Source organism: Salmo trutta, chromosome 12, assembly GCF_901001165.1.
Source record: "Salmo trutta chromosome 12, fSalTru1.1, whole genome shotgun sequence".
NCBI classification, from domain to species: domain Eukaryota; kingdom Metazoa; phylum Chordata; class Actinopteri; order Salmoniformes; family Salmonidae; genus Salmo; species Salmo trutta.
Genome location: NC_042968.1, coordinates 7,917,908 through 7,944,842, shown reverse-complemented (window position 1 = coordinate 7,944,842; position 26,935 = coordinate 7,917,908). Strand labels below are relative to the sequence as shown.

General features: G+C 41.4%; 2 protein-coding genes across 2 annotated transcripts in view; one reads left to right on the top strand and one right to left on the bottom strand.

Annotated features, from left to right (window-relative positions):
- kcna4 (potassium voltage-gated channel, shaker-related subfamily, member 4) overlaps window positions 1-19,638 on the top strand; it is a 91,801-nt gene extending 72,163 nt beyond the window's left edge. The window contains exon 3 of the mRNA XM_029766929.1: window positions 19,327-19,638. The gene's annotated coding sequence lies outside the window, so the exon portion shown is untranslated. The remainder of the gene's footprint in view (window positions 1-19,326) is intronic.
- Window positions 11,490-26,935, bottom strand: part of LOC115202853 (CD151 antigen) — a 49,478-nt gene continuing 34,032 nt past the window's right edge. The window contains exons 4-8 of the mRNA XM_029766930.1: window positions 16,435-16,509; window positions 15,230-15,334; window positions 14,692-14,850; window positions 13,112-13,198; window positions 11,490-11,563 (exon numbers count right to left, since the gene is read on the bottom strand). Coding sequence (XP_029622790.1) covers window positions 11,504-11,563; window positions 13,112-13,198; window positions 14,692-14,850; window positions 15,230-15,334; window positions 16,435-16,509 — 486 coding nt within the window. The 3' untranslated portion in view covers window positions 11,490-11,503. The remainder of the gene's footprint in view (window positions 11,564-13,111; window positions 13,199-14,691; window positions 14,851-15,229; window positions 15,335-16,434; window positions 16,510-26,935) is intronic.

Below are 26,935 nucleotides of genomic sequence, written 5' to 3'. Positions count from 1 at the left end.
GCTAACACAGTCTTGTGGCAAGCAGGAGACCCAGGTTTGAATCCTGATCAAACACACATGAACAACAACATTGCAGCATTGCACCGGCATTGCACAATGTTAATGCATCTAAATATCTCCCACTGAATTAGCCATAAAACCATAATGACGTGAGTCATGTGTCTGGCTAGGCAGTTATACTGTCAGTGCAGATAGGATGCACAACACTACGCGATGGATGGATGGATGGATGGATGGATGGATGGATGGATGGATGGAGGGAGAGTTCAATGAGCTGGGGACGGACGACAGGATGGCAGTCAGGCTGCTCCGTCAGAGTCAGCCCTCACATGTCTGGCGTTTCCATATAGTCAGCCAGAGCGATTTTGTTTTGCAAGGCTGATTCCTGTATGAATCAGCCTGACCTACATTAGATATCATTAGCGCCTGCTCTCTTCCACTTGTTCAAAATTACAGCCATCTAATTTGGCTTCTCCAGGGAGACGCCAGGGGCTGATTCCATGAGTCTGTTCTGGAACAAACCAACACAGCAGGCCAACAGATCCTCCATCACCAGGGTCGTATTCAGTGTAAAAGCGCAGGCAATGGAAAAGCGCTTTGAAATGTAATCCAGCCCTGTTTCAGTCCGTTCTCTTCCATTTGGTACCAAATTAATATGACCATTGCAAGTTAAAAATCTGATTGATTGTCGGAATATGATTTTTTTTTTTTTTTACAAAAACAAATCAACTCAAAATGTAAGATAGCATGTGAGAAGACCTTGTTTTCAAATGCAATTAACATTTAGAGGCAGTCTCGACAATATCACTCTTGGGAGTCTAAAATCTAACTTGAGATCAGCTCACTCACTCCCAACTTAAATATGGTAATGCATCAAATGTCAATTGGTGCATATTTCAAGTAAGGATTTGATCCTCTATGAAATACTGTACCTTAAATGCCAAAGAGTTGGAAAATATCAAAATCAGCAACAACAAAAAAATGTATAAGATCATTCCCCTTCTGCATACGCAGAGAAATTGTCACAACGTTGCAATTCGTTTCATTTAACTGATCAATTACATTAAAAAAATAAACGCAAATAAAACAGAGAGGCGTGAGAACTCGCCTGCACCCTCAGGACCCTGAAGAGCACACTCAAATAATGCCTGATGAATTATCCTAATGAGCCAGGCGTGTGGGTCGATGTATGCCGAGGACAAACATGTTGCATGCTTCCCCCGGTGCACAGCCTGTGTATGCTGTGTGTCTTTCTTTGCGTGAGTGTGTTTCATCGTTGACTGATTGACATCGCAGTATGCTCACTCTACTAGAGTAATTGTCTTATTCAAGAATAAAAATAGGCACTCACAACAGACATTCCCCCCATTTTGAAGTAGGTCTCCAAAACGATAGAAGGGTATGACTGTGTTGGAAACAGCGAGGTTGTTTGAAAAAGAAAAATGAGTTTCAACCAAGCATGAGTAGAGTGCTGGAGGCCACATGACCGAGTGAAATGAAATCTGGGGGAACTGTGGTCGCGTTTCCATTGTGCATCTCGTCCAAAATTCACATTACAAAAGGTGGACCACTAAACTAACCCAGTCACCTCATATACCCTACACATACACACATTGGATAATAAAGTTGTATTATATCATATTCTGACACACACACACAGTCTATGCTGATAGCAGTCAGAGCAGTGGCAGCTTCCAGCCCCCCAGCTAGGAAAACGACAAATGGCGCAAACAACAACACATCTGCACAAGTGAGCATGGGCCTTGCATTGACTGCAGACAGACTCCCTACTACAGCAACCAAGCTATGGACATAAGCACGTGATAAATGGTTTGTGGTCTATCTAAAATGTCTCATCATCACTATTGAGTTGGCGTTATCCAATGAATATCATGTGTTTATCTGTTGTCTGCTTTCCAAGCAGAAGATGACAAGAACCGTACTGCTCCGTTTTCTAATGCTGTTATTTGGAGTGTGTCTAGACAGTTTTGTGTGCAACACAAAGATACCAGCATTTTTCTAGCTTGCCATTCTTTTCAGTTACCATAGGTTGAATTCAGACCATGGAACAGTTTAGGAGTTTGATTGTACTGAATTTCCTTTCAAATCGTATGCTTCCAATGTATGAATGGAAAATCACCCTCTTTCATCTTTCAAATGCACTCTGCTGCTCCATTCAAAAATATGGTCTGTTTACATATAATATCACAGATTTAATATATACACTACCATCTTGAAAAAACTCAAACTTAAAAAAATGACTTTAATGAAACAATTAAATTATCAACACTAATATCCCATTTATGTTGCTTCCTGCCTCCTCCTCTGATCTTGTTCTTTGAAACCCTCCAATGGGCATGCTAATATCGGGGCGTAACCATAAACCGAGGGATAGAAGTCGAGCTAGTCTATAGGCCTACCCTACACCTCCTACACACAGCCCGGTCGCCCTCCATCTCCCACTGCCTCAATTATATAACCTTAATGCAAGAGACAGCTTGACTAAGACATCACGGGCCCATCTTGTGATTGCAGTTTAATTCAGCATGCTTTGGAATTCATTCATTACCATGTTGAGGGAGCCGATGACCTGTGTGTTCGGGAGTGACTCATGTGGAAGGGGAGGAACTGGCGTAAGGGGGAGGCAGGCAGGCAGGCAGGCAGGCAGGCAGGCAGGCGGGCTCCCTCCCTCCCTTCCGCCAGCCATCCCTCCTTGCCAGCCTGCCCTGCTTGACTACATTAACCTCCAATCCCCTCCTCCCTCATTTCCCCTCACCACCTTCTTTGTACCCATGTACCATGCCCATGTGGGGTGTTGGCATGTGTGTGTGAAAAGGGGGGAGAGGGTTAGGGTTGGGTGATCATGGTGCAACAGGTCGGCCCAGCCCGGGTTCTGTGTGGCAGATACACAATGGTGGAGGTGCGGGCTCCCAGAAACCCTGAAACCCAGCGTCCATTCGGGCAGAGCAGTGGGTAGAACGGGCGGACGCAAGTCGTCTCACTGCCGGCCATGGGAGTCGGCGGTGACAAACAGAAGCGGACGGGTTCTGCCCCAGCGGCTTTCTCGCTCTCCCCTCCGCTTTCTCCCTCAATGGCACAGAGAAGGGAAGCACTATAGTCAGATCTCAGCAGCTCTCTGCTACCTAGGTCAAAAAAAACATCTGAAATATTGAAGTTCTCATAATAAATAGTTGGTAAATTCGAAAAGTGAGTCGCACTTTAAACATCTTTAAGTACATCTTATGAAGGCTGTATTAAACATACTATAAAGAACAATTATTGTCTCTGAGGGTGCTCTTGCAAAACTCTGAAATGGACACAAATATTGTCCAGAAATTACCTCATTGGACAGAAAGGGCCAGACTACACCACTCATGAGCAAAATATTTCACAAATCATTAAATCAGAACATTTCACAATATAATTAAATATCATATACATAGGTGACATAAGGGTTATGCCACATTTGGCTAGGGCACACTAGACAAAAATACCTCATGTCACCCTACCCTCTTTGTAGCAGTGTTTTGGCTAGTCTGCAGGGAGCTTGAGGGCTGCCATCATGGCTCAAACTCGAACACTTAGCAGAACCAGTCACTCTCCAATTGGTGAAATGTAAACAAGTCACATAATCAGCAGCAAAACGTGAAGTCAGCGCTTCACAACACCCTTGATAACAGTGTAAAAATAGTCCAAATATAATAAGTCGGCCTAATGTTGAGGCAGTCAATTGAAGCTGGACCAGACAGAGTGGAAGGAAACTGATGTATCTTCTTTCAGGGATAATGAAGCTTATCCTATTCCCGGTCTCATGTTCATCATCCACTTTGTGTAGTGGACCCCTTACTGGGATTGTTTTAGTGTGTGTGTCTGTTTATGTGTTTATGTGTTGGTGATTTAAGTTTGTTTTTAAATGTGTGTGAATGCATTTGGTATGTTTTTAAGTATAGGACATTGAGAGTATGTTCTGAATAACATGTAGGGACATTTCAACTTTTTAATGATGGATAGTGTGCCTCTATAATAAACACATGTGTATGTGGGCCTGTGTGTGTGTGTGTGTGTGTGTGTGTGTGTGTGTGTGTGTGTGTGTGTGTGTGTGTGTGTGTGTGTGTGTGTCTATTAATAGCAATGGCAACGTCTCTTTGGGTGATGTATGTGTACAATGTGAATGTATTTTATGAGGCTAGACAGGCTGAGCCTTGCAGATATGTAGATTTATTTCACGACTAAGGTTGAAATAGATTTTCTTCACGCTAGATATTTCAATTAAATTTCAATTTCAAGTCTGTAGCTCGACAGCCAAAACAAAAGCATCCTTTTTTCCCATTTTATAGACTGAAGGCTGCCATCTACAGGGCATAAGATAACCATACACAAGTCCCCACTGAATTATGCAAACGTACTGTATCTTAAACAGTAGGCCTTAACTCCAGAAATCCTAAATAAATTAACACATGGCCAGCTTTTTCATAACGGTCTATTCATGAAGCTGTATATATAAAAAAATACATTTAAAAAATACAATGCTTTTAGAATTTTGAATAAGATGGAAGATGTGCTTAGGTGACACACACTTCTGCGTCGACCTTCTTGCACACCATAACCCAAGACCCCTCCCCCTTGCTGGTGAGTTACCCTGAGGGGCAATGCCTGTGGGGACACCGAGTCTCTGTCCCTGTTACCAACCCCTGACAACAACCCCAGGACAAATTATACAAGCATGTTATCGACCACTGATTGTTTCACCACCTGTCGCTATGGAAACAAAAACACCTTCCAATAAGGGTCAAAGGTGAGGAGTATAGAAAGTATAGAAAAATAATTTCCAAACACGTTGGACCCACAGGTCAAGATACACTGTTTGGCGTGGTGGGAGCAAATTACTGGACAACTGCCCAGTGAGGTATGCTTCTCTCCGGAGGAAATATTTGCGAATTGTCATGCATGGCATTTCTAGCGTGCTGATGGTGATTGATTTAGGGCTTCAAAGTGTTGGACAAGTAACCAGCTTTCTACTGGCAGGGGGCTTAGCAGGCTTACGCCAGAAGAAGGGAGACCTTTCATTAGTACGGCTTTCATCCAGAGAAACTGCAGAATGGCAATACAATCATACAGTTCAAGTCGGAAGTTAACATACACCTTAGCCAAATACATTTCAACTCCATTGTCACAATTCCTGACATTTAATCCTAGTAAAAATTCCCTGTTTTAGGTCAGTTAGGATCACCACTTTATTTTAAAAATGTGAAATGTCAGAATAATAGTAGAGAGAATGATTAATTTCAGCTTTTATTTCTTTCATCACATTCCCAGTGCGTCAGAAGTTTACATACACTCATTTAGTATTTGGTAGCATTGCCTTTAAATTGTTTAACTTGGGTCAAACGTTTCGGTTAGCCTTCCAAAAGCTTCCCACAATAAGTTGGGTGACTTTTGGCCCATTCCCCCTGATAGAGCTGGTGTAACTGAGTCAGGTTTGTAGGCCTCCTTGCTCGCACACACTTTTTCAGTTCTGCCCACACATTTTCTATAGAATTGAGGTCAGGGCTTTGTTATGGCCACTCCAATACCTTGACTTTGTTGTCCTTGAGCCATTTTGCCACAACTTTGGAAGTATGCTTGGGGTCATTGTCCATTTGGAAGACCCATTTGCGACCAAGCTTTAACCTCCTGACTGATGTCTTGAGATGTTGCTTCAATATATCCACATAATTTTCCAGCTTCACGATGCCATCTATTTTGTGAAGTGCACCAGTCCCTCCTGCAGCAAAGCACCCCCACAACATGATGCTGCCATCCCCGTGCTTCACGGTTGGGATGGTGTTCTTCGGCTTGCAAGCCTCCCCCTTTTTCCTCCAAACATAACAATGGTTATTATGGCCAAACAGTTCTATTTTTGTTTCATCAGACCAGAGGACATTTCTCCAAAAAGTACAATCTTTGTCCCCATGTGCAGTTGCAAACCGTAGTCTGGCTTTTTCATGCCGGTTTTGGAGCAGTGGCTTCTTCCTTGCTGAGGGGCCTTTTAGGTTATGTCGATATAGGACTCGTTTTTACTGTGGATATAGATACTTTTGTACGTGTTTCCTCGAGCATCTTCACAAGGTCCTTTGCTGTTGTTCTGGGATTGATTTGCAGTTTTCGCACCAAAGCACGTTCATCTCTAGGAGACAGAATGTGTCTCCTTCCTGAGCGGTATGACGGCTGCGCGGTCCCATGGTGTTTATACTTGCGTACTATTGTTTGTACAGATAAACGTGGTTCCTTCAGTCATTTGGAAATTGCTCCCAAGGATGAACCAGACTTATGGAGGTCTGCAATTTTTTTTCTGAGGTCTTGGCTGATTTCTTTTGATTTTCCCATGATGTCAAGCAAAGAGGCACTGAGTTTGAAGGTAGGCCTTGAAATACATCCACAGGTACACCTCCAATTGACTCAAATGATGTCAATTAGCCTATCAGAACCTTCTAAAGCCATGACATTTTCTGGAATTTTCCAGGCTGTTTAAAGGCACAGTCAACTTAGTGTATGTTAACTTCTGACCCACTGGAATTGTGATACAGTGAAGTAATCTGTCTGTAAACAATTGTTGGAAAAATTACTTGTGTCATGCACAGAGTAGATGTCCTAACCGACTTGCCAAAACTATAGTTTGTTAACAAGAAATTTGTGGAATGGATGAAAAACAAGTTTTAATGACTCCAACCTAAGTGTATGTACACTTCCGACTTCAACTGTAGATAGAATCGAATGGACAATTGTCTTCTTCCTTTTCCACAACATCCCGAGACAGACAGATACACATTTTGATAGCCACAGGATCAGTTTCAGTGCAGCTCCCATGGATGGTGAGCACTAACCTGGTCTCAGGGCAATTCGTAGGATTTGGTATGTTAATCTCTTCCCTCCATTAAGTACAGTGTAATTCAAACTTTTTCAGCAGGGACCCAATTTTTCCCGGCAGAATTTCTGGGGCCTACATTTTAACTTCAAGAATTACTCTCAACCCCATCCCAAATCTAATGACAACCTAAAAATCTGTAAATTTTTACATCAACAAATAACCTTCTAATCTATTTTCAAAATTAACAGAAACCAATAAATACATTTACTCAATCAAATTCAATTTTTTTTAAATATTCTTTCTTAAAAACATTTGTATCTTGTCCTATTCAGTAATCTGTTCTGTTAATTTTTTGTTCCCGGAACAAATTCCTGATTTGTTTATTTTGAGGGGGGTGGGTGAACACACTGCAGTTCACCCCCAACCCAACCTTTGAATACCACTAATTTAGTATGATTTGTTAGGTCACATTATGAATTGAATAGTGGTCTTACAATATCATACGAATTAGAGGAGGTATAGTACCACACCTTACCTGGTCGTACAATAGCATATAAATTGGTGACGTATAGTATTATAGTAGAATTTATGTTGCAGGTTTGGTGAAAATGGAAGGGTTAGCTAAAACGCTACAGTTGTCCCCAATGTGACTCAAACACGCAACCTTTGGATTGCTAGTCGTTTGCTGTATGTAGGTGCTCAGAAATACTGTATGTATAGTATATTCCGCAGGGGTGCAACTTTCACCGAAATTGCATTTTTGTCCCCCCCAAGTTTTATCATTAGAATGTGATACAAAGCGAGGCAATGGTATGCTTTAGGACCATGCGGATGACTCTGAGCGGTCCGGTAGGCTGTTTGTGGAGTGTTTATCGGACTTAATAAAATAACCTTTTATTTGTATGTCCCCCCCACTTCTAAAACCAAAGTTGCACCCCTGATATTTCGTATGGCTCTGAGTCCAGGCTGGTTCTACAGATGGTCAGCCTCAGAAGGCTTCCTGTTAAACTACATTGGTCCATGTGCTGCATTACTTTCTATCCAATGAAAATGTAAAACCATTTTTTCCCCCCTTTACACGCTTTGCCTCTAAGAAACTATTATAGTCTTGATTAGCAAACGATGACTCACCTTGCGGTGTTCACATGAATGTGTGCTATTCAAAAGGCCTCGACTCATAATTGGCTTATAATGGACAGATGTTATTTTTCTGGACATTAGCGCAGTGTAATTTGACCTTTAATTAAGGTTTTGTCATATTACGCAGGGGGTAGGTTCAACAGAGGAAATCCTTGTTCACCTACAGGATTCTTATTGAAGATTGAGGCAATCTTTCCAGTTGTTTTCATCAGACTGTGTCACAAGGGACAAAGCTAGAGAATAATACAGTCCATTCCAGGATAATTATCTGGCAAGTGCTGCCTCCTGGTGTTTGGAAAGAGTGATTGCTTTTTGGGCTGCTGCTGAGTTCATTACAGAGACCCACAGGCTGTGTTTACACTGGCAGCCCAATTCTGATATTTTTTGTAACTAATTTGTATTTTTGACCAACCAGATCAGCTCTGAAAAATATCTGATCTTATTGGTCAAAAGACCAATTAGCGGAAAAAAATGTCAGAATTGGGCTGCTTGTGTAAACGCATCCACAGTAACACAGTTATGAATTATGAGTCGTACAAGTAAATCGCATGGCCTGAAAGAGTCAACAACTTGTAATACAGCCAACGTAGGCTTACATGTCAGTTCCCCTCTTGTCAGAGGAGACAAGAGGGACATGGCCTAAATGCCAAATAATACACAAGCACAATGCAGTCACATGAGCTTATTGATATTAGGGCTAAAGGCTAAACTGGTTCAACTACAAGAAGGCTGCTATGCCAAGGGGGGTCCGGAACTCAGCACCTTTCATTTAAAAAGAAGACTAATAAATATATTTTCAGTCAACTTATCATCGCATACTAGGCTTGGGCGGTATACCGTGGTACTTGGAAATCGCCACAGGATGGTTTTTCAATACCGTCAATACTGTTGAAACTATTAAAAAAAAAAAAAAAAAACGTTTTTCTATACATTTAATATTTGTAGCTACTTTTTAAGTAAATACCTGCAGTCAACTTGTGCATTATGTTAGAAGATAAAGCAGATTGCGTACTTCAATTCACTGGTCACATTATTATACATTATGAATTTTACCATAGTTCCCCAGAAGAGTTGAGTTAGTCACGTCTGTTTGTAAATATCTCAACTGGAGAAAGCGGGAGCTGGTGAGTCCAGCTGTGTATTGACAGTCCAGCGGTTTTCGCTTCCATCGTGTCATCAGGGACATGCAACTATAGTTTTCCTTCACAGAAAATACATTAGTGCAACACATTGGAGAGAAAATATCTTCAGTTATCAGATTACAACAGAAGTGCAACGCTATTTGGCTGGCAGCCACACAAGTAGGCTAAATTAGATTACAATGAAAAAGCAAGGTATTTTTTGCATATTTCTGTTTATCATAGAAAGAATGTAACCAGCTACTTTTCCTAATGTTTTTCTTAAAGTTAGAAATTACAATAAGCATTTTTAATTCTGAAAGTTAAACTAAGTTATAAGTGGCTGGATTAATAAGGTGACGGGGGAATCATATTGTGTTGGTTTTCTGCCATGTTTGAGAAGTCAAAGCTCTTTGGATGAGGTATCTGTACAGCTGCCACTGCTATCTTTTCAGCCTGTCTGCACCTCCCCCCTTTCCCTAGCGACTCCAGACTCCACACAGACACAGCATGTAGAAATGCTGCTCCAGAGCCTGTGCTGTTCATTTGCTCAATGTCTCTCGTTCACATTCGCTTGTAAATGTCCAAACTCACCAAAAATTACATTCAGTAGCTCCTACCGATATATGTATAACTCCCTTTGGCAGTTCATTTGACATACCATAGCTATCTACACCTTGTGAATTTACCCCAAAACATAGTCAAACAGGTTTAATTGTGTTTATTTCAGCTAAATACTTCCATGTATAGAGGAAAACCGACAGAAACACAGCAGTTTATTCATTTGTGGCGTCTTTGAGGCACGCTTATAATAAAATCCTCCTATTGGTCTGTTAAATACACAATAAAATAACATGGTTTGAATAAAAGCAAAACTTCATAAAAAATGTTATCTTCAAAGGCACAAAGACAATCAGAATATATACTGAACAAAAATATAAATGCAACATGTAAAGTGTTGGTCCCATGTTTCATGAGCTGAAATAAAAGATCCCTGAAATTGTTTAAATTCCTGTTTGTGAGCATTTCTCCTTTGCCAAGATAATCCATCCACCCGACAGGTTTGGCATATCAAGAAGCTGATTAAACAGCATGACCATTACACAGGTGCTGGGGACAATAAAAGGCCACTTTAAAATGTGCAGTTTTGTCACAACACAATGACACAGATGTCTCCAGTTTTGAGGGAGAATGCAATTGGCATGCTGACTGCAGGAATGTCCACCAGAGCTGTTGCCAGATAATTACATGTTCATTTCTCTACCATAAGACATCGTTTTAGAGAATTTGGCAGTACGACCAACTGGCCTCACAACCGCAGACCACGTGTAACCACGCCAGCAAAGGACCTCGACATCTGGCTTCTTCACCTGTGGGATTGTCTCAGGAGGGGGAGGTTTGGGGAGTGCTGAGGATTATTTCTGTCTGTAATAAAGCCCTTTTGTGGGGAAAAACTCATTCTGATTGCCTGGGCCTTGTTCCCCAGTGTGTGGTCCTGGCTACCAAGTAGATGGGCCTATGCCCTCCCAGGCCCACCCATGGCTGAACCCCTACCCAGTCATGTGAAATTAATAAATTATGGTCTGTTGAATTTACTTCAATTGACTGATTTCCTTCTATGAACTGTAACACAGTAAAATCTTTGAAATTGTTGCATTTATATATTTGTTCAGTACACATGAAAAAGGCTTGCAGGAGTAGTCAGTTTGATATGATTTTACACAAAGTCAGTGTTGACGACAACTTTGGCATAAGTGTAGAAATCCCTTGTGTTAAAACAAATTTAAAAAATTCTAATAAACTAACAATTAAAAAGTTGAGAGAGAAACAGTGTAAAAGGCGTGTATAGATGTATAAATAACTACTTGATGTATAAAGAACATGTGTTGCTATGGTAATCGGCCCCAGAGGTCAGTTCTCGCTCATTAAGCCCCAGTCATGAATATTGCAATGTTAAGGCAAGCTGTTCTCATACACGGGCCATTTTGGTCCACTGATCTTTACATCACACTAGGTTACACCAACTGCTCTGTTGTTGCACACTACCAAAATATAGAGCATTGTGGATCCGACAGCAAGTAACGGCTTGCATAAATCTGATTCTCCATTTCAAGTGGGGACCCCCTAGGAATTCTAGCTCAATACAACTGAATCAACAAATCAAGCCCTTGATTTGTTGAATCAGGGGAGTTAGTGCTAGCCTAGAACCAAATGGGTCCCCCAAAGAAATGGATTGAGAGACACTATCATAAGTGCATCCTAGACCATTACACATATCGTCCTCTTCTGTTTGCATGGCACAGTGGTAGACCCCATGGCTAAACGGGTCGCTGGAATATGATGACACTAGGTGGCAGAGACTAGACCCCTCCCTCTTCCTTCTCTTCGCGTTCTACTCTCAGTACGGCTCTGCCTTCAAACTCCGATATAGACAGCAAGTAAACACCATCCCCACAATCTGAGAGAGAGAAGAGAGAGAGGAGATAAATACACACACACACACACACACAGTTGAAGTCAGAAGTTTACATACACTTAGGTTGGAGTCAATAAAACTCATTTTTCAACCGCTCCACACATTTCTCCACAACAATTGTTTACAGACAGATTATTTCACTTAAAATTCACTGCATCACAATTCCAGTGGGTCAGAAGTTTACATACACTAAGTTGACTGTGCCTTTAAACAGCTTGGAAAATTCCAGAAAATGATGTCATGGCTTTAGAAGATTCTGAAAGGATAATTGACATAATTTGACTCAATTGGAGGTGTACCTGTGGATGTATTTCAAGGCCCACCTTCAAACTGTGCCTCTTTGCTTGACATCATGGGAAAATCTAAAGAAAGCCAAGATCCCAGAAAATAATTGTAGACCTCCACAAGTCTGGTTCATCCTTGAGAGCAATTTCCAAATGCCTGAAGGTACCACGTTCATCTGTACAAACAATAGTACGCAAGTATAAACCCCATGGGACCACGCAGCTATCATACCTCTTAGGAAGGAGACGACTTCTGTCTCCTAGAGATTAACTTACTTTGGTGCGAACAACAGCAAAGGACCTTGTGAAGATGCTGGAGGAAACAGGTACAAAATTATCTATATCCACAGGTAAACGAGTCCTATATCGACATAACCTGAAAGGCCGCTCAGCAAGGAAGAAGCCACTGCTCCATGGTTTGCAACTGCACATGGGGACAAAGATCGTAGTTTTTGGAGAAATGTCCTCTGGTCTGATGAAACAAAAATAGAACTGTTTGGCCATAATGACCATCATCATGTTTGGAGGAAAAAGAGGGAGGCTTGCAATCCGAAGAACACCATCCCAACCGTGAAGCACAGGGGTGGCAGCATCATGTTGTGGGGCTGCTTTGCTGCAGGAGGGACTGGTGCACTTCACAAAATAGATGGCATCATGAAGCTGGAAAATGATGTGGATATATTGAAGCAACATCTCAAGACATCAGTCAGGAGGTTAAAGCTTGGTCGCAAATGGGTCTTCCAAATGGACAATGACCCCCAAGCATACTTCCAAAGTTGTGGCAAAATGGCTTAAGGACAACAAAGTCAAGGTATTGGCGTGGCCATCACAAAGCCCTGACCTCAATCCTATAGAAAATGTGTGGGTAGAACTGAAAAAGCATGTGCGCGCAAGGAGGCCTACAAACCTGACTCAGTTACACCAGCTCTGTCAGGAGGAATGGGCCAAAATTCACCCAACTTATTGTGGGAAGCTTGTGGAAGGCTAACCGAAACATTTGACGCAAAGTTAAACAATTTAAAGGCAATGCTACCAAATACTAATTGAGTGCATGGAAACTTCTGACCCACTCTGTTTCAGTGTCCACATAATTCAGAACTAAACTCAAAAATTACTTTTGGTTGCTTTACACTTCTACCATTACCCCTGAATTTCCAGAGACCAGGGCAAGGATTCTGATGTTTATGGTGGCAATCTTGGTTTATCTCTGTGCTGTAAAACAGTGAAATGGCTACTTTTTGCTAACCTGTACACAGGCGATGCCCACGCCCACCGCTCCAATGATCTTCAGGTGGTCCAAAATGAAGTTCTCCAATTTAGTGATACAACCCCCCTGGAGAGAGAGGAAAGGCGTGTGTGACTTTCAAGAAGACTTTCAATCTTGATTATAGCCGCGGGGAGTAGGGGAGCTGAGGGTGCTGCAGCCCCCCCTGAAAAATCTGACTTAAAAAGATATATTAACATTAAAAAAAGATATACTGGTACTGTAGAACTGTTCTGTTTTACTAAAGTAGTGCACTGGGCCTTTACTAGTATTAGCGGACCAATATAGATGTCTGTAGCGCGGGCAAAAACATATTTTCAGCATCTGGGATTTGTCAAAAAAGGTGGTTGTATAATTAAGAACAGTATCTTGCAGGTTTCAATAGTTGGAATTGTAATAGTCATTGCCCTGTCCCTTTCTCTGCAATTGTCATTCTAATGGTATCCAGAAAGAACAAAGCCCTGTCCTCAAACGTTTACATCAAAAGGTGCAAAGTTATAGGCAAAAGACACAAAACATCCACATCGAATAAAATATTTTTCTAGGATCACATAACATGGAAAACAACCACGTTTTATGCAGTATTAATTTACCATCCTTACAAACCACTTAAAGTAAATTACTGTATTTTATATAGGCTGGTCATCTAGGTGTGTACCTGTATCACCATGAACAATGCACAATAGAGAAATTGAGTACAATGAGACATCAAGTGGTTTGTGATGACGTGGCTCAGTTGGTAGAGCATGGCACTTGCAACGCTAGGATTGTGGGTTCGATCCCAGGGGGGGACCAGTACGAAAAAGTATGAACTCACTACTGTAAGTTGCTCTAGATGAGAGCATCTACTAAAATGAAAAAGGACTGAATAGACCATTTCATTTTACAAATAGAAATAAGCTGCATTTGCAAAGTATTTCAAGAAACTGGAAAACATATATCAGGCAAGTATTTTTATATTCCACAAGTATTATCAGATTACAGTGGTGTAAAGTACTTAAGTAAAAATACTTAAAAGTGCAATTTAAGTAGTTTTTTGGGGGTATCTGTACTTTACTATTTATATTTTGACAACTTTTACTCCACTACATTCCTAAAGAAAATAATGTACTTTTTACTCCATACATTCTCCCTGACACCCAAAAGTACTTGTTACATTTCGAATGCTTAGCAGGACAGGAAAATGGTCCAATTCACGCACTTATCAAGAGAACATCCCTGGTCATCTGTACTGCCTCTGATCTGGCGGACTCACTAAACACAAATGCTTCGTTAGTAAATGACTGTCTAAGTGTTGAAGTGTGCCCCTGGCTATCCGTAAAAATAAAAAATAGTGCTGTCTGATTTTGTTAATATAAGGAATATGAAATTATTTATACCTTTACTTTTGATTCTTAGGTATATTTAACCCCCACCCCACCCAATGAAAAAAATGACAGCACACCAACCCCCAAACTACTTCCCGCAGCTATGATCTTGATACACAAACCTGAATTTGCACTATGAATTTCAAGCACAATAACACTCAACAACACCAGCTGCTCTCTGTATCGGACACTCACCTCCACCTTGTAGATGTTTGATGGGTGGTCCCTGTGGCCGCAGCCCAGCGTCTGGGTCTTACAGCAGCTGTCCGGCACCAACCTGCCATCCGCCTCATTGGTGCGGATCCACACGCTCTCGCCCCAGTCGGACGAGCTGTTGCTGCCACAGCACTTAAACTGGCGGGAGAGGGAGAGGAGGAGAGGGCATTTCACAAACAGGGCGGTGGATGTTTTTTCCAGTCGTCTTGCAGTTGTTTCAGAAGACGAGCTGAACGCTATTCAGTTCATGAACCAAATCCTTACACGAAACAACGGGTTATCTTTCAAATCACAAGGTTTCATAACGACGAGTTACATGTAGGGCTATAACATACTGCAACCATGCATAATGAAAACACATAACAGTGCCAGTGTAAATAACAGTAGATTCAATGGGAGTAAACATAAAAAAGCTGAATATTAATGCACATTGGAGAAAATCGACAAATTCCCACATGAATATTTCCAAAAACTTCCAACCAAACTCCTCAAGTCTGCTGACGGTGCCTTCTCTTACCTCCTGCTGCAGCTTGTCCACTGCTTTGGTGACGTGCTCCTGCTCTGGCTGCCTGTACTTCTGCACCATGGTCTCCCGCAGGTTCTGTTTCAGCTCCTCATTGAGCTGCAGAGGAAGACAAGGACACAGGATATGAGAGAACGGACACAGTAAACATGACCTTGGTCAGACTACAACACAGCTATCCAGCAGACGGTAGAAACAGAAGCATATACAATTCCGAGGAAGGGGAAACTATGGTATTTGAGCACAGGCTTTTGTTCTAGCCTAACTCTAACACACCCTGTTGATTACTTAAATCAGGTATGTTAGCACTAAGCTAGAACAAAAAGGGACATTGTCTTTCTGAATAGGAAGCATGTACATTGAGAAGAAGGTAGTGGGAGAAGCAGACGTAAGCTCACCAATGACTGTGAATCTTCTATCAGTAAAATAATACTTGAAGGAATGTAATGCCTCTCATTGTCGATTTAATCGAATGGAATGAGCCACTGTATCAAAGGTCTAGAATAGCTAAACGTGTAATTACAGAAGGAACTCCTCTTGAAAGGGGAAATGATATACCTAAAGGTAAGAAGAAGTACATTTTCATTCATTTATAACAGTAGCACACAACTTAGGCAAGAGCATAGGCCTATATCTAGCTGGTCCACAGTTTCTATGGCAACCACAGAATGTAGAGCCAAGTCAGAACGTAAAGGAGAGATAAAGGGAATAAATGAACGAGGGAGGGAGAGGAAGAGAGAGAAATAATAGGTTTTTATTTGACCTGTTGACAGCGTGGGAAACACTGCAGCAGTGAGATGAAAACAGGGTGAAAGGCCAAAGGAACATGAGCAGACAATTACACAGAGAGAGTTCAAATGACACAACAAGCTGGTAGGATAACATTCCTTCAGGTCTAACATCTACACAGCAGGGGTATGTGGTAGTGATAAGGATAGTAGTGGGAATCACATCTTAGTGATATTATCACAATACAGAAATGCTACAACAAGATGTGGCAGGCATGGGAAAGCAGAGCGGGAGAGAGAGAGAAATGCAACAGATGGAGAAAGAGAGTCGGGAATTATCCGAGAGTTGGGAATTACCCTTGTTAGGGTTTCAGTTTTTACAAACAGACACTCTTCTGTCTCTGGGCAGGCTCTGGGTATAGATAGTGTTCCTGGCGGTGGAATCAGGTGGTGAATCAAGTCATTCATTACCTGCTGGTAATAGATGTAGGCCAGGACACCGGCGAGGATCTCCAGCAGGAAGATGCACAGCAGCAAGACAAAGTACTGTGGGGAGACAATGAAAGGTAGGGGATTAGGTTGAAATGGATATCCCCTGGCCCTCTGTTTATGGACTTCACAGTTAAAACAGGCAAATCTCATTTAGACGAGCTGGAGTTCAATTTAGCAGAGCAGTCGATTGGTGGTAGTGGGGTCACCGTTGTCATTTTGTTATTTTGAGAAAATGGACAAAGAATGTTCGTCAATCATAGTTTTCATTTGTGGCGTATTGATTATGTGGTGAAATGTCAACGGAGCTGTACAAACAGTATGCCACCCTTAAAGGAATGCTTCAGGATTTTGGCAATGAAGATCCAAAGCCAGATGAACTTGTGGATACAATTTTTATGTCCCTACGTGCAGTTTGAAGTAACTAACTGGCATTAGCGCAACTGCTAACTAGCGTTAGCGCAATGACAGGAAGTCAATGGTAACATTTATAGCGCAATGACTGGAAATCAATGGATGGTAACAGCTAGCATGCTAGCTTAGACTTCCAGTCATTGCCTCAACTTCCTTCACACTGGATGCAGAGCCATACTGTAAAGATTGTATCCATGAGTTCATCTTCATTGGCAAAATCCCAAAGTATCCCTGAACAATTGGCCCAGACAGTTGATGATAATGATTAGCTAAGTTTAACAAGTTGGTAGGGAGATGATCCAAAATCAGTTATGAAAAAGAATAAAGTTACCACAACCCTTCTGGGTCCAAGCTATGGTTAGAATCATGGGAAACATCTGTTTATCGGGCTGGAAGTGCACAGGGTTACTACGCAAAGGAGTGTGTGAGCGAACATTCCTTTGCCTGAATGGGCGTGTATTTGTTCCCAAGACAAAAGGTACAATATTGTTCATTCAAATAGCTCTAAATGGCCATAATAAAGTGGCAAGGATTAGAGGATAAAACGCTTTCAAGATAACATGATATCTTTAGACCCCAGATCAAGACGGCCATGGCCAACAAGCATGGACGACATTAGCTATGGAGAGGATGGAAAAAAAGTTTAACCAAGGACTATGCTGTCAACATCAGACAGACATTTACATTTTAGTCATTTAGCAAAGCAATTAGGGTTAAGTAGCTTGCTCAATGGCACAGTCGGTTCTGGGATTCGAACCAGCAACCTTTTCGTTACTGGCCCAATACTCCTAATCATAGGCTACCTGCCGCTTCAGAGAGCAATAATCTGCAGAAAAATTTGGTCATCCAAAAGGTTTGGTCATCCAAAAGGTAGTTTGATGAAGGTTGTGGAAAGACCAGGGTGTGATCGGATGGAGTGGATAGCTACTTCGGTCGGGAACTGATGGACCTTAACATTAGCGCATTAGTGCTTACTAGCTATTCCTCTCTGTTATAAATCATACCTTCTACACGGAGTATACAAAACATTAAGAACACCTGCTCTTTCCATGACATAGACTGACCAGGTGAATCCAGGTGAAAGCTATGATCCCTTATTGACGTCACTTGTTAAACCCACTTCAAATCAGTGTAGATGAAGGGGAGGAGACAGGTTAGAGAAGTATTTTTAAACCTTGAGACAATTGAGACATTGATTGTGGATGTGTGCCAGAGGGTGAATGGGCAAGACAAAAGACTAAGTTCCTTTGAGCGGGGAATGGTAGTAGGTGCCAGGAACACCAGGTTGTGTCAAGAACTGCAACACTGCAACACTGCTATGTTTTTCACACTCAACAATTTCCCGTGTATATAAAAAAATGTCCACCACCCATAGGACATCCAGCCAACTGGACACAACTGTGGGAAGCATTGGAGTCAATATGTGCCAGAATCCATGTGAAACGCTTTAGAAACTCAATAATAGGAAGGTGTTCCTAATGTTTGGTACACTGTGTAGATGTCGAGCTAGTCATCTACTGTTTCAGCAAAGCGTTAGGCTATACATTTCTTTACACGTTGAGTGATTTTTGAGTTTGTAGAAAGTTAGCCAGCCTACTTTGCTTAGCACCACATGAATTCGTTATGCAGTCTGCGGTGTAATTATGTTGACAAATTGTATCTTCATTAGGTCAATTTCAGCCCATGCAATGTATTTAGCTAGCTAGCTTCAGCATTTATACTTAGCCTCAGCCATAGTGGTGCATGAAAATCAAGTGGGGCTAATTACACTAGTTAGCTATAGTGGTCTGGAAATACAATGACATTGCTGAAGAATGCAAATAATGAATAGGAAACAACTTTGCCATCATTATGATGTGGTCAAATGTACTTTAGAGAGATGGCAAAGTGTGTCAAAAATAGCTAGCAACGCTAACATAAGCTAGCTAAAGTTATACTGCATCTACAGAAAATCTTGCAACATCCCAATGATGACAAAAGGTTTTCATATTATTTTCCTCCTTTTGAAATATCTACATTGAATCAAACATTCAGTCGGGCATCAGTCTTCAAAATAACATTCATTGTGACCAACGTGCAAGCCATGAATAGCAAGTGTTGATGTGTGAAGAGATGATCTATGTAGTAATGTAATTCAATTTTGAGTCGGTATTTATTTATTCCAGAATCAGATCCCTATGTTGGCTATGCAAGTGTTAAATGTTTGCATTTGCCTTCTATCCTCACTGCTGCCACTGTTGAATTATAACCACCACAGATCAGCCACATAGAATTCAAAATGTCTCTCTAAGCTATTGGGTATAAAATTCTATTCCTACGAATTGAATGCAATCCGAACTCCATGCAACAAAACTATTGCTGACTCAAGGCAAAATTCCAATGGAAACTAATCATAAGGAAGGTATTGACATTTCCTTGATTCAATTAATATTTCACCAAATATGTTTTATCTTCTTTCAGTCCAGAAGACCAGAGGGTATATGCATCTAAGACAAAATAACTACATCTACACCATAGACCTCCAAAAGAGCTGGCGAACATCTGACCAGGAGATGCCAAGAAGAAGCCTAGGCCAAACCTATGCCAAGGACAGGAGATCTACTGCCACATTGAACAACACTAATAGGGACAGGAAGACTAAATGTTACTGCTAGCACAGAACATTTCTAAACAGTCAGAAATACTAGGATGTTGAGTTGTAGGTGGTGGAGGGTTGATGATCTATTGTTGTGCATCTGTATACTTTGAATAAAAACTAAATGGATTCGCTCATCTTCTTTATACAATTTTTTTTTTCATGCAATATAGGCCCATATGGCTAATAATGAATTGACCCCTTGTAATTTGAAAAAAGTAAAATCATTGCTAAAGTATGAACATATTTGGTGTTAGCTTGGGCTCATATTCCAACAGACCCAAAATTCCAAGATCAGACCCAGGAGCCGAGTGGGTCCGGGTCCTAAATTATGACTTTTGTTTCAGACCTGGATCGGGTCTGCCATAATTGCCACGGGTCTCGGGTATGTGCAATTGAAATGTATTTACCGACTGGACCCATCCTCAGTTAATTTAATGTGTGAGGTGATGAGAACTGTGCGAGCTTGTCGTCTGTGTCAGCCAATTGCAACTCAATAAAACGCATAGCTTATGTCCAGCTTAAACTGGTTCCGGCTGCTCACCTCACATGCGCCTGCTGCTGAGGAAAGATTGAGAGAACGAGAGTGAAAGGAGCCTTGGCCTAGGTTACTGTTGATTGTGAATATGGACTTCTTTTTCACTGAAGTGAAACAAAAATTAGAGAAAGAGTATAGCGAAAAGAAGCAGACAAGAGGCCTGTCCTGTGTAAGGGACAAGTTTTAATATTGCAGTGGACAATCAAAGCAAAGTTTATTTGTCACGTGCGCCGAATAGAACAGGTGTAGACCTTACAGTGAAATGCTTACTTACTTACAGGCCCTAACCAACAGTGCAATTTTTAAGTAAAAAATAGGTATTAGGTGAACAATAGATAAGTAAAGAAATAAAAACAACAGTAAAAAGAGTGAAAAATAACAGTGGCGAGGCTATATACAGGCACCGGTTAGTCGTGCTAATTGAGGTAGTATGTACATGAATGTATAGTTAGTGACTATACTTAAAGTGACTATGATGAACAAAGATGAGAAGAATGTTGGCGTGGGCAAATGGATTGTGTGCAACTCGCTATTCAGCTTTGATGCAATTTAACTCTATTTTATTACTATCAATTATCATTATTATAGGCCTATTTAAGAAACTAAAGCAGTTCTTTAAATATGCAAAAAGTGTTTTGTTTTATTTTGTCGAAACATTTGTGGCTAAATTAAGTTTGAACAGTCTTTTTAATTTTGTGCTACGTACTTAGGTTAGGCCTGTTGTAAATATAATTATAATTAGCCTATTGTTGTCATTGTGGGGTAGGCCTATAGGCACTCGCCTTTGTTTAATTGCTGCAATATAGGCCTCTGTTCAAAACTTTTGTGAAGGTTTAAACCAGTTCTTTAAATATGGAACAATTGTTTTGTTTCATTCTTGAGCCATTTCCTTTGGCCAAATTAAGTTCCCGCTGTAATGAAAAGGGAAAAAAAACAAAGATGGCGAGATGCAAAACTTTATTTAATGCTGAAATATAATAACCTGTTCTTATTGTCCCAATTTCATTTTATTAGGGTAATATCAAAAGTAAGAAACTTTTGTGAAAGTTTGGTGTGGTACAGCTATTAGGCTTAACTACTGCAGGCCTATGAAGGCAGTGCGAACCAGCGCTCTAACTGACTCCTACAGTTGAACTTGAGGAAACATGTTTTATGCCTACCAGATCTACTCCTTTAATCTAACAATATAATGCTCATCGTTATTAAATATTCTAATAAAAAACTAGAATTAGCCACCTTCTGTATGCATATACAGTGCATTCAGAAAGTATTCAGACCCCTTCCCTTTTTTCACATTGTTACGTTACAGGCTTATTCTAAAATGGATTGAATTTTTTTACATTTTTAATCTACCCACAATACCCCATAATGTCAAAGCAAAAACAGGTTCGTAGAAATGTTTGCAAATTAAAGTCCACCAATGGTAAATTCAATTGACTGGACATGATTTGGAAAGGCACACACCTGCTTCCCACAGTTGACAGTGCATGTCAGAGCAAAAACCAAGCCGTGAGGTCAAAGGAATTGTCCGTTGAGCTCCTAGACAGGATTGTGTCGAGGCACAGATCTGGCAAAGGGTACCAAACAATTTCTGCAGCATTGAAGGTCCCCAAGAACACAGTGGCCTACATTATTATTAAATGGAAGAAGTTTGAAACCACCAAGACTCTTCCTAGTGCTGCCGGCCCGGCCAAACTGAGCAATCGGTGGAGAAGCGCCTTTGTCAGAGAGGTGACCAAGAACCCAATGGTCACTCACAGAGCTCTAGAGTTCCTCTGTGGAGATGGGACAACCATCTCTGCAGCACTCCACCAATCAGGCCTTTATGGTAGAGTGGCCAGACGGATGCCACTCCTCAGTAAAAGGCACATGGCAGCCCGCAAGATTCTCTGGTCTGATGAAACCAAGATTGAAACCTTTGGCCTGAATGCCAATCGTGACGTCTGGAAGAAACCTTCCGCCATCCCTACGGTGAAACATGGTGGTGCCAGCATCATGCTGTGGGGATATTTTTCAGTGGCATGGACTGGGAGACTAGTCAGGTACGAGGGAAAGATGAATGGAGCAAAGTACAGAGAGACCCTTGATGAAAACCTGCTCCAAAGTGCTCAGGACCTGCGACTGGGGCGAAGGTTCACCTTCCAACAGGACAACAACCCTAAGCACACAGCCTAGACAACGCAGTAGTGGCTTCGGGACAAGTCTCTGAATGTCCTGGGGTGGCCCAGCCAGAACCTGGACTTGAACCTGATCAAACATCTTTGGAGAGACCTGAAAATAGCTGTGCAGTGATGCTCCCCACCCAACCTGACAGAGCTTGAGAGGGTCTGCAGAGAATGGGAGAAACTCCCCAAACACAGGTGTGCCAACCTTATAGCGCCATACCCAAGACTTGAGGCTGTAATCAGTGCCAAAGGTGCGTCAACAAAGTAGTGAGTAAAGGGTCTGAATACTCATGTAAATGTGATATTTCCATTTGCAAAAAAAAAACAAAAAAACAAAACAGTTTTTGCTTTGTCATTATGGGGTATTGTATGTAGATTGATGAGGGGAAAAAGAAAACATCAAATTTGCTCAGCAGAATCTATTCGAAACCTTGCAGGAATATTATCCAGGCCTGTGGCTTTGGAGCATTTAAGCTCTGCCAGCATACTGACTATTTTGGCTGTTGCTACCTTTGCAAAAGAAAACGTTTGGTTGAACCCCTAACTCTACATAATACTTCTTGACTTGGTTGCTTACATACAAACCAGAACTGGTGGGCAGCTTGCTAACCAGCTTGCTGGCAACATAAGTAAAAAAAAAAAAGTGTTGAATTCATTGGCAACCTCTGCTTTTTCATATACCATCTCCCCCCTGATGTTCAGTCCAATACTGTTTAGTTTGTTTTTGGTAGTACTACTACAGCCTAGTTCCTTAAATGATTTCCAAAGCTTTTTAGGGTCATTTTTGTTTTCAATTATTTTCTCAGCATAGTAACCCCTCTTAGCTTCATCCATCCTCCTCTGTGCTTCATTTCTGTGACGTTTATATAGGACAAATCATGCTTCTCTTGAGAGTTCTTACATTTCTTAAAGGCCTTATTCCTTGCTTGTATAGATTCTAGAATCTCATGATTAAACCAAGGGCTGGATCTCTACTTTACCCTGACCCGTCTAATGGGAGCCATCACATTCACCACATCAAGGAATCTACATTTAAAGACTTCCCAGGCACTGTCTACACTATCTAGCACAGGTGACCAGTCAATTTTACCCACTACCTCCCTAAACTTTTCAACACAGTATTTTTTGAGTCCTCTGATTCTAACGGCTTTGTGACACTTAAATATATCTTTAAAAATCATCCTTGTGCAAAATGTAATAAAATGATCACTGATTCCACAGACTATTACTCCACTCTGCAATATTTTAGATTTATCAGACACCAATATTAAGTCAATTGTACTTTGCACTGTTTCACATATCCTGGTGGGATCTTTTATCATTTGGGTCAGAGCAAGTGATCTACAAAAGTGCATAAATACATTGTGGGTTGGGCTATTCTTTTTGCAGACATCAGTATCCCCTAACAAAATGATTTCCTTCAACAGCGAATCATTACAGTTTGACAACACAATTTCAAGACCTTCATAGAATGCATTCTGCTTGGGCGGCCTATAACACAACCCCAACAAAATCAGCTCGGTTTTGGGAAGGCAGATATCCAGCCAGACAATCTCCAGATCAGCATTTAAATCCAATCTGACGTTAAAAGCAATGTCTGATCTTACAACGCACATATTCCCCCCCCCACCGTTCCGATCCTTCCTGACAACAGAGTAATTACCTATCTCAATTTCTGAGTCCCAAACAGATGAATCCAACCATGTCTCAGTAAAACATAAGACACCCACCTCTGATTTGCAAACCAACAGGCGTATCTCATCTATCTTCGGTAGTAGGCTTCAGACGTTTAAGTGCACAAAATGTAAGCCCTTCTTCCCAAAGGCCTCATTGAATTCCCGATCCACTTGTAATTCGCCTCCCACTGCGCTGCCATCTTCCCCCTGCCCTGCGTCCGGTGGCCTCTCTGTCGCCATGGAGTACCCCTCCCCAGGTGCCACTCCATCGTCCTCACCACCGTGTCCCCCGTCACTCGCCTCTGGTTGCCTCCGCTCCGCTGTGGACCCCCCCTCCTCCAGTGCACTCTCCACCCTCGGTAAGTCCTTTGGTCCCACTCCACCTTCAATGCTCACACACCCCGCGGGTACAGCACACCGACAGCAACGGTAAGCTTCATTGACCCCGTGTCCAAAGCTAGAATCGCTGCATTTTAGATGAATCCACTGCGCGCATTTCAAACATACCAAAGCTTTGCTGTTACTCTTTATCCAACGTTCGCAAGAGGAGCATGGGTGGATAGGCCGTTTGATGGGGTTCGTGATAAAGTGAGGTCCAGGGCATTGATGGATATCACCCGATAAGAGATGGAATAGAGTTATTATAAGATCTCCACCATTAATTTGCGATTTCAGACTGGATTTTGATGATCGTTTTGGTTTGTGCCAAGGTGCTATGAAAGTTTGGTATATAACATTCCTTCCAAATCCGAAGTGCTGGATGCCATCGAAAGTGTTTGCATGACTGAGAAGTTGCTGAGAATTTACTATTCTTTCATCTAAATAGCAGATGCAGTTATTTCCAGTAACATTTAAAACAAACAAAGTAAAAGTGCTACCACCATGCCGAACTTGCCGGTCGCCATCTTGTGCAACCCAAGATTACCTGTGGAATAAGTCAAGGGGTGTGAATACATTCTGAAGGCACTGTAGCAATAACAGATTGCCCTCTTAATAGGGGAATAAAAAAATAAATCAAATCAAATCCCCTGTCCCTTTTAAGAAGGAAGCACAGTCCTTGTCTGTTCATTTAGGGATGTAGCGGTCCAATACAATTTTAAATCCTTAGTGCTTAATGTAGATACAAAAAATATCCCATCAACTTGTGTGTAGCTCTGGAAGGATTGATTAGGTACTAGCAATACGTTTCTAGCTCTACCTTGCCCTCTAAAAGGCTAAGTGGAATTTTCTCTTGATACCCATCAAATCTACCCAAGAGCCAAGATGGTAAGGGTAAGATCCTAGGGGGTCTGTGGCAGTATATTGTATGTGGTCCTTCAATGTTCTGCATTTGCCCTGCAAATGGACTACATTTAATTTGTATGGATGCCTTGTACTTTAAGGGAGGCCATTTCCTTTCAGTCACAGAGTTAGATTACAGTTTTATCTCCCATCTGATTTAAGCAGACACAGAGGTAGGGCATGGGCAGGTCTGCATTCGCTGCCAAGTTCCTTTAGCATTAGACAGACAGGGAGATAAAAATCTGGGAAAACCTTGACCCAAATCTCCTGGCTCACCGCTGATCTTTGGTGTTAAGTGGAGTTGGTCTTTGTCTTTTCTCAAAGTGGCTCTGATCTTGAATGCTGAGTAAGCAGACTGATCAATGCCTGTTGATGCGGTCACAATGGTGTTGAAGAAACACACAAACGCACTAGGGTTGGCCGATATTACGATAGCATAGACTAAACCATCGCATGTCATCTCACAATGTCGTCACCATTGACAATGGCTGTCAATCATCGTCGATGGTGACAACATCGTGATATGCCAGACGATGGTTGGCGCCCTGCAGTAAAGAACGGTGTCTCGCAGTGCAAAGTAGGGCAGCACACAAGTGACATTCCGAGTAATTTGCCTATTCCTACTTGCTATTACCTTTGTAAAAGGTGATACAGATTGCTAGAGAGGAATGTAGGCCAGACAGAGCGGAGAATTCCACCAAAGAAGCGCAAAATGTCCAGTCAGAAAATATTGTTCCTTTCTCTTTCTGTTGGCTATAGTCTAAAGCCCATGCATCCTAAACTTTTTTTTATTATATATAAATGGACACTCCTTAACCCTCTTGTGTTAAGCCATCAAAATTATTTTGATAGGCTATATGAATATGACTGAAGGCTACGCTTCATCGTTTTATGCATGGCTTTCTCCCCAAAAGTTATTTGAATAGCCTAAAAACGTAACGTAGACAGGGGACTAATAATGGTAGAGAACAAACAATAGCAATAGCCTATAGAAAAATCTAATGACAAGTTTAATCAAGTTGTGGGCTGGGAAAATCCCACCAAGTGTGGTTGAAAACCAAATGGCCAATAACCTATCCTCATTTCTCCTACTGGCCTATCATAAAAGCTTTAATTCATGTCAAAGTTATGAACAGTTGGCTTGGGCGGTAGGGCGTATATACCTTATACAAGGGTTTTTTTTTTTTTTAAGTCACGGGATAGTTTTTCAAAACTATCAAGACAACTTATTTGAAGTTTTTCAATAAATTGGAATATTTGTAGCTACTTTAAGTTAATACCTCCAGTCAATTTGTGCAATAAGTTAGTAGATAAATCAGATTGCGTTCTTCATTTCACCTGTCACAGTATTTTATATTATTAAGTTTACCATAGTTCACCAGAACAGTTGAGCCAGTCATGTTTGTTTGTATATAGCACAAAGGGAGACTTGTAGATAGCACAAAGGGAGATGGCGGAGTCAGTTGTGCAGCGCACGAGGTGATGAAGTTACACTTGTAAGGTTTTCTGCCAGAAGTCAAAGAGCTCTGGATGAGTTCTGCACAGCTGCCATTCTTTCCCTGTGCTTCCAACTAGCGTTTTAGTCCTCCTCCGTTCTTTTCTCCTCTGCTCCTTGTACACATGCTGGGCTTCCTTCAGAAAAGCTTTATCATTTACAGTATCTCTTTCAATTTCATTTGTAAAATGTCCACACTCACCGAAAATGACATTCAGCAGCTACTAGCTATGCTTGCATAACTTTGAGCTGGATTTATGAGATGGATTTGCCTGTCTT